The sequence below is a fragment of the Tenebrio molitor genome, chromosome 5, assembly GCF_963966145.1.
Source record: "Tenebrio molitor chromosome 5, icTenMoli1.1, whole genome shotgun sequence".
Classification (NCBI taxonomy): Eukaryota; Metazoa; Arthropoda; class Insecta; order Coleoptera; family Tenebrionidae; genus Tenebrio; species Tenebrio molitor.
Window position 1 is genome coordinate 17,192,516 of NC_091050.1, and position 12,490 is coordinate 17,205,005.

General features: G+C 35.9%; 1 protein-coding gene and 1 long non-coding RNA gene across 2 annotated transcripts; both read left to right on the forward strand.

Annotated features, from left to right (window-relative positions):
- The first annotated feature begins 5,724 nt into the window (after positions 1-5,724).
- Positions 5,725-6,177, forward strand: LOC138130378 (putative nuclease HARBI1). The gene has a single exon (XM_069046822.1). The coding sequence runs from the start codon at positions 5,725-5,727 to the stop codon at positions 6,175-6,177; it is 453 nt and encodes a 150-aa protein (XP_068902923.1).
- Positions 6,178-8,020: 1,843 nt separating this feature from the next.
- Positions 8,021-9,835, forward strand: LOC138131786 (uncharacterized). Its single transcript, XR_011159899.1, has 3 exons — positions 8,021-8,374; positions 8,427-9,367; positions 9,433-9,835. It is a non-coding gene; the product is annotated as an uncharacterized lncRNA (long non-coding RNA).
- The last annotated feature ends 2,655 nt before the right edge of the window (positions 9,836-12,490 follow it).

Genomic DNA, 12,490 nt, shown 5'->3' on the forward strand with positions numbered 1-12,490 from the left:
ACAGGTGCGATACACTGAATAAGTGAATAAGCCCATTTCTAGCATTAGCCATGACATAGCAGCGGGTATGTTCCTGTACGGATGTTGGTCTTGTAGGGTCCTTTGATGGTTGATATAAACGCGAGATTTAAAAAAAAAACACAAACAAAATTGCAAGGGGACAAAACCGGCGAGCGGGCTCTCTACTAGAAATTGTCCCTTATTGAGGTGAGACTCCAGTTCTTCGTCTTGTCGCACTCCCGGTTTGTCTGAAATCATGGTCTGAACGTAGTGACCCATGTAACAATTGATTTCTGGTTCGGGACACGACCCAACATTGAAGCGATTTTGGAAGCGTTCCGATTACAGAAAATCAGTTTGAAAAGTAGACCTCGACGGCAAACGCAGGCTTACCACTCTTCCAACGCATGATGGCAGGGTAGGGAACAAATCTTGAAAACCACGGCTTCCGAATGAGACCACTCCCGTCCCATTACGACCCCTACAGTCTGAATAGCGCGCATTTCAAAAAAGGAAGTTATGTTGTCGCACCCTGTACCGGGTGTCCCATCACTTGTGTCCCGTAGGAAAATGACTTTAAAACTAAATTATATTTATATGAAGGTATTATAGATGCATAAATACCGTTCACCGCCACAAAAATTGGGTATTACTTTTTTGTTAAAATTAATTACCTAGGTACAGCAAGCAAAAAACTATCACTTTAAAAATTAAATTTTGTTCGATGCAGTTCAAATTTAGTATACGTTATGAAATAGTTATAGAGAAATAAAATCCGTAATTAGAATTTAATTAAAATGTTTTGATGTAAAGATATTTGGTTAATTTAATTTGGGTCCTTCTACTTTATAAAAATTTATGGAAGACAAAGTTAAGTTTGTGGGTATTATTCTTGTCCGCAATTTATGGTACGAAGACCATTCAAGAGGGTTCCAGCGGTACCTGCCTGTGTTACGGCGTCAAACACACTTCACCCCTCATAAATCTTCGTCTGCAATAAATTTTCATAAAGTAGAACGGCCCAAATTAATTTAACCAAATATCTTTACATCAAAACATTTTAATTAAATTCTAATCACGGATTTTATTGCTCTACCATTTTTTCAAAACGTATACTAAATTTGAACTGCATTGAACAAAATTTAATTTTTAAAGTGAGAGTTTTTTGCCTGCTGTACCTAGATAATTAATTTTAGCAAAAAAGTAATACCCAATTTTTGTGGCGGTGAACAGTATTTATGCATCTATAATACCTTCATATAAATATAATTTAGTTTTAAAGTCATTTTCCTACGGGACACAAGTGATGGGACACCCGGTACAATGCAAAAGTAGGTGTTGTTGATCACCATTGATCACACTTGGTGTTAAAACTCAGCTGACGTTAAAATCGTTAAATCTCAATTAAGTTCAAATTGTCGATGCGCGCACAATGACAGATTGTGACAGATGACATAACCTTTCAAAATGAATTTTCTTCATATTTTTTTTTTCGTTAGTTATTCGATGTTTTAATAGTTATTCTGCTAATCGGGGCGGAGACAAATCCAACAATATAAAGATCATAAAAATCTGTCCAGCCGTTCTTGAGTTATAAATAGCGTAACTAACCCGACTTTGTTTTATATTATTTTAAATATATATAGTCCATTCACGTTGGATTTTCCTAGTCAAGGTCAAATAATTCAATATTGTGGCGGTGTGATTTTTACTTCAAAAATGCTTTAGCTGTGTATGTCACCAATACGGGCTGATAAAGTAACCAAGTCATTCGTAGACTGTAGAGGTTATGTTATTCGCTGTCAGCAAAGAAACAGTCATTTTTCAAATATTGTTTTTAGAGGATAACAATAGGTAGTAATACATCCATTTTGTTATCATTTGCACTAAAAATAGTGTCAGTTGTTAATCGGTATGATAGGATTAGGAACATACAATAGGTACCTAACTCCTACCTACAGGTGTTGTATTTTTCTGCTTGCGTTGTTGATTAAGTGAAAAAACCCTTAATGACTACAGTGGTGACTGATGAGGAACCAGAATAAGTTATAGAAAATGAACCCAATACGAAATTGTGTGAAGTTTCTTTCATTGGAAGCGATGGAAGTAAGGAATGCATCTAAATGATGGAACAAATTTGGCAATACAATTTCAGTTATTCAGAGACACTTATACGTTTTGATTGTGGTTGTGACGTTTCAAGAATGTATTGTTACAATTGCATACCACAAAAGAAAGGTGTATTTTGATTTTTAATGATTTTTTTCTAATTTAAGTTTTTTCGATGTACACATTACCTTTAAAATAACGTTGTATTGTTAAAACTGTCAATAAAGGTCGTAAATAGATTATAATCATGTTAATACATACAATACATTAAATATTAAAGAATTCTGACTAATTAATTTTCGAACTGAAGCTATTTTTCCTTGAGTCCGTATTAGCTTGCGGGTTTCGTCACATTACGTCAGTTGTGGAAGGTTAACCCAATTTTAAAATTAACCTTTTTTCCTTTTCGCCATGGTAAAATCACCCAGGAATAGAATTTTATTAAAAAATCTGTGACTTTGTTTCACACGTCAAACTAACATTCAAAATTAAAGACGTCAAATCGCTCTCAATCGCTCTATCACGAATAAAACACGATAATGTAAAAATTACTAGGAAAGGAGGCGCAGGCTTGCAACGTGACAACAATTTGGCAGAGAAAATCCAACGTGAATGGACTTTAGATAGTAACGTCTGCTGCACGAACGCCAATGAATACAGCCTGATTTAATCTAATGAAAAATACGGAAATTTTCGCAAGCTATCGTTCACTTTTGGATGGCCGCGATTGTACATTCGGTCTGGTCCTAACAAAAGTCTAAATTTAAACATTTAAATTAATGGTGGAAAAACGGAAACTGTAATTTCAAAAGTTCTAGAGATATCGAAAGGGTGTCGCGATCGGCGTAAAGTAGAACCGAGCTGATTGGTCACTTTGGTCAAGTAGGGGTTGCGAAAGTGGGGTGCGCCAGAAATGATAAAACCGAATGCGGGACGGTAAACAAGGCTTTTTTGATTCACTCGGGGTTTGATCTCCAAAGTAGCCGGAGGTACGTTCAGTACTTCCAGTAGCCATTTTGTGACCACGTTCTTTACATTTACAAGGTAAATTATTTCTCTAATTCTTGTACATTATTTGTAGTCGTGATTTAATTAGTCAAACAGCATTTAGTTCTTTATCGTTATAAAGTAAAGATTATATTATTTTCTTTGAGTATCTGATGACCACGTGACTCTTTAGAATCTTGTATTAATTTCTTTATCGTGAAGTATGTGATCTTCTTGCATTTACTGATTGGGGAAACGTGCTCTCGTCAAGGGCAATAAAATCATTATAAAACATTTTCATTTATTATGTATATTTTGGAGTCTCGAGTTCGGGAAGCTACCGCCAGTGTCCGTCGCACTCAATTAGCTGTGGTCCGGCATAAGTGCACAAACCGCCATGTCACCCGTAAACGGGACAGTGACCAAACTAGACCAGCTGACACGTGAAGAGAGGTACCCTTTGGCCCTGTTAGCACCTTTCTTCCCTTTTATTTTCAACCACCGGAGTAGACCGGGGTGATATATGAGATTTCAGGGCATCGCGTCGGGTTTAATTTAATTGGGGTAATTGAAATCTAAATCGGATCACATAGTTCGCATCTCAAACTTCCATAATGCTGTTCGCGCCATTAACTCCTATATTTGCCCAGTTCTGTTATGAAATTCATTTATTTATTTCTATAATTTGTTGAGACCAAACACCACCACACTCGATTATTTGTTAAATAAAATTTAAGTGAAGTGTGCTGAATCGTTTTAATTCTATTTTTGAAAACCTCCGAACGTACGGCTTCTCGTTAGAACCTAATTAAACAAAATAAAAATAAAACACAACGTAGAATCCATAAATATTTCTTTTCTCATTATTTTTGTTTCGTATTTTTCCGCAAAATTTCATCCGAGGGAATGCGATAACCAACAATACACCAAATGAGGGAGGAAAAAAAATCATCGGGGAAAAGTCAAGGAAGTCGAAACGTGACAATATAGATTCAGAATTCAGTTTCGACGCAAGTTAGGTCACAGTGTATTGCCCGAAGAGGCATCTAGGTTGATTTATTACTTAAATAAGAGTTGTCTCACTGTATAACCTGACGCGAAGAATTAATCTTTTGTAATTTATATTTGAGTTTCTATCCAACACCTGGTATCTTACCGTGCTTGTTAGTCGTCACCTGTTATCATTAATCGTCTCGCTCTCGAGACGTTGGTGTGTGTGTGTGTACCGGACTTAGGAGACAATCAGTCACAAAAAGTGTTATTTTAAATTTTCCCCAGTGTAAGTTGGAAAATTTAATTTTACTCAAGGTAGAGAGAATTAATAACGTAACAATAGGTTTTTCAACGTTTGTAACTGTACCAAATTTTATTTAAAAAAAACATGCAGTATAGTCCATTTTTTAATTATAGTCGGATGTATCAATTAAAAATCAGAACAACTGTCATATTGCTATCTCTTTTCAACATAATGTAAACAAACTATTGAATTCTTGTACGTATTGTATTAAGCGTGTCCCACTATGCATCTCGCTTTAGCATGTGTGATTCGAGCAAGACACGAGTTGTACGTTTATTACATTGGCGACGTCAAATTTTTAGGTTACGTTTTAACCACATTATTTGTGATAATTTTGAATTTTGTTTAATTTTGCTTGAAATGTCCTCCGTATGATGGCAACGAAAAGCATGTGGACAGATTCATTTAGAGAATTTGTAAATTGCAAAAGTAATATTGGAATTGCGCGGAAACTTGCAAAACTGGAAGTTAACAGGTAAGGGGGTAAACTAATTCATGGCGTTGCCGAAACAAAATCTAGGAAGAAAGAAAGACTGTCTAAACCTCGTTGTTTAGTGCTGTTTTCAACAATTTTTAATATATCTGACCTATTAGTTGATATGTAAAGAGTTCTGAAGGGAGCGGTTTTTTGAAAGACAAAATTAAAAAAACGGAGGAATGAATTTGCAGAAAAACCAAGAAAGCACGAAAGCACTCCAAATCTTAAAAATTGAAATTTGTAATGATACTCTGATTACACTGTCCATATAAGACAAGCATATCAAAAGTATTCTGAAGAAGTAAACATAAAGCGTCTTTAATGACTTTTGTAATTGTCAGAAATAATTTATCATGACATAATATTCAATTATTATGTTTTTGCAACAATCAAATTTGTTTCGATAGTTATTAATATAATTTTTTAAGGTAATTTTATATCTACACGCGATTGGTCAATTAAAAACGTTCTTATTTTAAAATCCAATTAAGATGGATTTTTAAAAATATTTTTCCTATTATTCTCAGAAGATGATGATTTCACCGTATTATTTTCGTCCGCCAGTTCTGAATGACCCTGTATATTAATAAAAGTTGTCACCACTTTCGTGGGCACACTGTATAAAAATACAAAGTTTAAATGAATCATGGCCGTTTGCACCGTAATGTTTTTATGCAATGCTTAATTATACAAAATTGCTTGCACCGATAGCAAAGCATTTCTTAAAACTCATTAAGTGTTTCTTAATTTAATCCCTCAAAACTGAGCGCTTAAAAATGTAAGAATTCTAATAGTGACGTCTCTATTGATATTTAAATTGTCAAAAAATAAGTAAACACTGTGTCTTTTGAATATGGATAATGATGAAGACATATTTGAAGATGATCTGGAGATATTGGACATAATTGATTTTGGATTTCCAAGACAAATTTACAACAGCGCTAATCACTTCGTCAATCTAGACGAATTAAGCTTCTTCAGGAGGTTTAGGCTTACAAAGAACACAACTTTGGCTCTGTTAGTATTAATTGAAGAAGAACTGGAATTTCCAAGTGACATAAACCAAAGCGTTTCACCAATCACCCAATGGTTAACGTGCTTAAGATATTACGCAACGGATGGACACCTAATGGCCATTGCCGATTTTATCGGCATGCACACCTCTACAGTCTCACGAATTATTTTAAGGATATCCAGAGCTATTGCAAGCTTGGGACAAAGATTTATTAAGATGCCAGAACAACTGCAGCAGACTGCACAAGATTTCTTTGTTACTGCAAGATTTCCTCGTGCAACGAAAAAATAATTAGAATACATAATTTTAATCTTAAATTGAATTTTTATTATTTTGCAACTGTTTTAGTTTTCCTTTTTTGATTTCAATGTCCAACAATAAATTATCTTTTTCTAGAGATTGTTTTTCTTTAGCCCAGCTCAAATCTCGCTCGGCAATAGTTAATCGATTGTCAATTAAAAGTTTGTATTTTGCAGCAATGTCAGATGATGTGAGGGCTTTTACTACAGCGGTTGGCCTTCTTCTGCTCCTGATATATTTTCCTTTAGACGTTATTTTTTTGTTTGTGAGTGGTCGCTGTTCTCATTGCTGGGATGCAAATTCCTGTTCATTATCGGTATTTTCGTTATTTGGGTCAGTAATATTAACAACTCCCAGAGGAATATCTGCATTACAGTTATCTTGGAATTCAATGGTTGTTTCATTAGTAACATTTTGTAAAACATGACTGATCTCATGACTGGTTGAAGAAACATTGTCACAATCAAAACTATTGGATAGACCATAAACTGTTTTATCACCCATTAGAGAAAGCAGCAAATTATCAGAAGCATCTTTTTTCAAAAGTTTTGCTGACCGACTGAAATTATTTCTGAAAGAATGTAAATTTTCCAGATATTTACTATGTTGCCATTATTTTATTAATTTAGGAATTGCTTTGCTATGACTTTTTAAAAAAAGAGTGGTGCAATGTAAACTTTAATTGAGAAACACTTAAACATTAAGCATGCTTAGGTATTCATTGCTTAAATTGAAAACGGTGCAAACGGCCATCAGTCGATTTAAAATAAAATAGTGCGTAGCAAACAAAAATTATGAAGTGTCTATAACGCACCCTTTAAAAACTTAAGTGCAATTTCTCGAACTCCTAGTGCGGAAAAGCTGTACACCAAAATTGTACCTGCGGTTATAGGGACGCCTGCCCTTCAGGAAATACCCTCTACTAGGGGGATCATATAGACAGGTAGTGAGTGGGCGCTTAGTGTCGAGTTGGCCTATCTCTTGGGGTGTCTTTGAAAACTACCTTCTTTTTTTGGTGTCGAGTTGGCCGGTCAATGTTTATTGCTTCTAAAGTTTGGTGTCGAGTTGGCCTAGACCCTTGGAAATCGCCCTGGTTACTAAAATAACCGCTGTAATACATGGTAACGAAAGAAGATTCTTATTGGTTTATAAAGTAATGAATGATACAGTCAGGAAAATTAAAAAAAAATCAATTTTGTTTGTTGAATAGTCCATCGAATACCACTTTTAGCCAAAGTTAAGTAGACACTTCGCCTACTCGTGGTATTATAAGTGATTATTTCATTCATCATCGTTTTCGACCAATCGTAAGGCTTTATTTTTTGGATTATAGTATTATTCCATTCACCTGTCATTTGTTAAAAATGGACCCACTCCCACTCGTGGAAATTGTATCGGTAATACAGAGTGTCTATAAAAGAACATACATCAAGAGTGCTGTGGAATTGTGCGGCTCTATACTTTTTTTGACCGAACTATGTCAAGCCGTTGAAGCCGGTAAATTAGATATCATTGATGTCAAATGACAAATGTCAAATAAGTTGTGAATTCCGTGTCTTAGTTATTTTCCTTGTGATCTTCTTCAACAGTCTTTATCAAGACTAAAACGATTTTCCGCGTAAGCGTGAATTGTGGATAATACCAGAAACAAGTTACGAAGTTGCGAAGGTAAGACAGTTATTTTCGTACGTTTACAGTAAGTAATAAGCAATCTTTTCAGTAAACCGCAATGGTTTTATCGCTAGAGCAAAACACCTTCATTGTGATCTCGTATTACCGAAATGGTACCCTGCAGAATGGAGAGTGGGTTTACTCGATAAACGCTTGCAAGGAAGAATTTTTTGCAAAATTTTCAAATTTCAACATCGTGGAAGCAAATTTAATTGCACACATTAGAAGGATTGTGAATAGATTTGTGGCAACTGGAAGTGTTGAAAAGGGGAAAAGTGTAGGAAGACCGCCAGTCAATGAAGAAATTGTTGAAGATTTACGCCAACGAATTGAACAAAGCCCAAAAAGATCTCTCAGGAAGTTATCACTTCAGGCTGCTGTACCACTTTCCACTTGCCAAAAAATTGTTAGAAAAAACCTGAACTTATATCACTACACTTCAAGAACTTCGACCAGGTGATTCTGAGAGGCGCTTAGAATACTGCAATTGGTTTTTAAACAATTTGAATGATGACAGGTTTGTAATGATGAATTGAATTAAACAATTTTAATATTAACTTTGCTTGCAGATTATTAGACATCAGTTTTTTTTTCGGACGAAGCATGGGTTCATTTATCTGGATATGTAAATTCACAAAACTATAGAATATGGAGTTCAGAAAATCCACATGCATTTGTAGAAACCCGATTGCATCCTGTAAAGGTTGGAGTGTGGATTGCTGTCTCACGAAGGCGTTTAATTGGACCGATATTTTTCCATGAAACTATAAATGCCACTAGATACCGGGAACAAATTTTAGAAATATTTATTAATCAGCTGGATGATGAAGAATTGCAGAATGGATACTTTCAACACGACGGTGCTACAGCTCACACAACACAAGAGAATTTGGTTTATCTTCAACAATTTTATGGCAATAGAATTATAAGTAATAGATTAAATCCTGAATTTCCCCCACGTTCTCCAGATTTAACACCGTTAGATTTTTGTATATTTGGCCATCTAAAAAATGAAGTTTTTAAAAGGAGAATGCACACTTTGGAGGAACTTATGGAGGAAATAAGAAACTGCTGTAACACTATAGACCAGCAGATGCTGGAGAATATCTTTAACAATAAAAAGAAACGAATTAGGAAATGTTTAGAACATAATGGGGGCCACTTTCAACAATTTCTGTAAAATTGGGTAGGTACTGTGACGATTTTATCGGTCGGTAAAACCACCCGCAAATTCGTCCCCACTAATTAGTGAAGAGCGCCGACGCAAAACTCGCAACGGATAACGGAAGAAATCGTTCTCTTTTCCGTGCAAAGGTCCAGGTCCACCGAACAACACGTAGTACCGTTTCGTCGAGTTAAAATTAGTGTCCGAGCGTTCAGTGTAATAACGTCTCGGAGGCGAAGGTCAAAGGACCGATTAAATTAACCAGCGAAAAGACAGGCTCGCGACCATTTAGGGATCGGAAGCGGAAACGTCTAAGACGGAGAAATTTCGGTACTAGCGTCGCAAGTAAGTATGACCTCGAAACCAAAATGGTGGCTCTCGCAGCTAGAAAATTTTCACTGTTCCCACAGGCGACCAGCAGGACTCTCCTTTCCAGGACTCTATTTCAGTCTCAATCAACATTCCATCGAGACTCTCAATTTTCTCAACACCCACGACTCCCTCGAGTCGCTCAACTTCCACCACTCAGTTCTCCAGTCGCACCACCTCGGGGAGACACCCCTCAGTGAAGCCCAACCAGGGAGGAAGCGAGCCCCGACTCCGGAGGAGCTCCGTTGGCGGCTACCACACACATTCCGACGAATTATCACTGATCACCCTCGAGCCACCTTCGGCCCCACTGAACCACGCGACGTCTTCAAGCCCGTACGAGGAGTGACCAGTATTCGCAATATCGCACCCTGCGCGGTGCAGAGACCGGGCAAGCCGCCCCTGTAATTTCAGGACCCAATAAATGTTGTGCTGTCTTTTGAACTTTGGCATCTCTTTCTCCCTTCCGTACTCCAATCAAGACCAGAAATCTGTTTCTGGCCGGCCCGCCTTTTGGGTCGTAATAGTACCCTTGAAATAGAGAAGACATAAACCCCCAAAATGTGTTTGTTTTAATTACCACGAATCTTCATTATGAGGTGTCTGCAGAAGTTATGTTTTGATAGTTTATACCGAATAAAAATGTGAATTATTGTTAGTCCATCGAGTATTACAAATTGGAAGTGATCATTCTTCAGACAACACTGTAATTAATGAAAGATAGATACAATGGCATGTGGTGTGTTCTGTACCTAACAAATTTATTTTAAAAATCGAAAAACCTGTCATTAATGAAGTTACATAATCTCTTTTTCTATTTGGTACCACAATATGCTACAAAGCGGCAAAAATCAAATATATTCGAGTTCCACAGCACTCTTGATGTATGTTCTTTTATAGACACTCTGTACAACTAGTGATCCCAGCGATAATTTTTAACAAATGAATACAGCCTTGAGAATTGCTTCCAACTAGACTCACGTGTCTTTTTTGTGTTGTTGGAAACATTTTGTTCGATTTCTGCGTTAATTTCTTCTTCTGATTTGCTCCCAAATTGCCAAAATTGGTTTATGGAATAGTCTTCCGAATACAACTCCTAGTCCAAATTATGTAGACTATTTTTCAAACTGGTCACGAATTATCAATTGTGCTTGGGAATAAATCCACGAGTGCGTCAGCACGGGTGAAATTCCCAAGCAAAATTCAATGAGTGAAACATAATTTGGAGTACTCGTGGTATAAATGATAATTCGATCATTCGTCAAGTAGGTTTCTCAGATGTTTTCAATTCTTTTGCTAAAGTAATAAAATAAATACTGTTGTCAAATGGTACCGTTTAATTCATGAAATAATGAAACGAATTACACTCTAGCTCTTGAAATAATCTGTTTTAACACTCAAGCTCTCAAAAGGTAACCACTCGTGTCACTTCGACATAATTTCCCGACACCTAAGGTCAAAGTGACACTCGTTGGTACCTAGGAGAGCTTTCGTGTTAAAAATCGATCATTTCAGTGCTCTCGTGGAATAACAACCGACAATTCCACTCAGAAAATTTCAACCTATCAGATTACAATATTTTGAATCATTGGACCAATTAGGAACAAATTACACCGATAATTTCACATGGTCCTCGAATTATCATATATAATAATCTATTAAGAGCCGTTTTGATTTCCGGAAATTATTTCGACCTGTCGAGTTCTTTTTGCGTATTAATCACCACGAACGCCAGTGAGTGGTGATTACGCTAAAAGAAAAAGACAGGGAGAAATAATAATTTCTGGAAATCAAAACGGCTCGAAATAGATTCAGCTAGCAAATCGCATAAATAAAATTATTTATAAGTGTGTATTGATGAATGAATGGCCGCGTGATATGATTTCCGAAAATCTCTCTAGAGTGATTTCCGGAAATCAGTGTGTTGTGTGATGTCCATGGTGATTTCCACTAAATCATCGCCTTATTGGTTGCTAAAGTAAAAATTACAAAATTTGATTGGTTATAATTTTATGAATGCGATTTTCGCTGTAATTCTCTCCTCCTTCGTTGAATTATCATATACAGAGTATCCCAAAAATGGCGTACTAACGGTGCACTACGGTGTAGAAGAGATTACCGTAAACGTCAGAAAAATGTTAAAAAAAATTCTATTGGACTTATTTGCTGATTTGGCGGTTCTTGGAAGGTGGCAGGTCAATTATTTTGAAATATCTGTATGAAATTGTTCTGGCAGCTACCTCTCATCGTACACATTATCACAAAGTACAAGATCACTCACTACCAATATCTAATCTTGCATAATAGAAATTTTAGAAGCTTTGAAAATCGAAAAAATTATTTTAAATCCACTACGGTAACATTTCAAGGTAATGATGTACGAATAATATATTTGTTTACATTGTATTACCGTTAATAATAATAATAAAAATAATTAATTTTTTTGTCAGAAACATTATTTCCATATTTTTTTCATGTACATTTAAACATCCTCGATAATGTAGTAAGTAGTTTGTACGCCATTTTTGGGACACCTGTGTAATATACTCGTACCAAGGGACAGATATATTAGCGAAAATTTTTTCGAGCAGTCCTGACACACGAATGTTTGTAGCAAGAAAATTACACAAGGGCGCCAGTCTGAGAGTAATTTTGAGCGACAAACACGAGTGTTGGAGGTATATTTGGAAGAGAATCGCTCGAAAAAGCTTTTCCCTAGGTAAACTATATCATAATTAAATTGTGATTGGTGACATTTGAGGGCGATTCTCATAATATGTATATTCCTCTCTTTCTTTTTGATAAACTAATTTTAAAGAAGAAAATCTATATTAATAACATAATTACATAAACATTTTTGTTTTATAATACAAAAATTTCCGATAATATTGCGGAATCTGGAAAAGTGCCCCGAATGCTTGCAGCGTCTCCACGTTGAATGGCAAGGGAAATTCTCTCGAAAAGGAATTTCTTTGATTTTGGATCGCCTGATTCCGCGATAAGTCGGTTTCCGATGACATTAATGAAATCGATGGCTTCTTTGCACCAAGGGCCTAAGGTTTCAAATGCTAAACCTTTAAACACGTAGTTTGACGAAAT

Bases quoted from the DNA above. Each gene is read 5' to 3' on its own strand.
- LOC138130378 (XM_069046822.1), top strand. From the start codon at position 5,725: ATGGATAATGATGAAGACATATTTGAAGATGATCTGGAGATATTGGAC.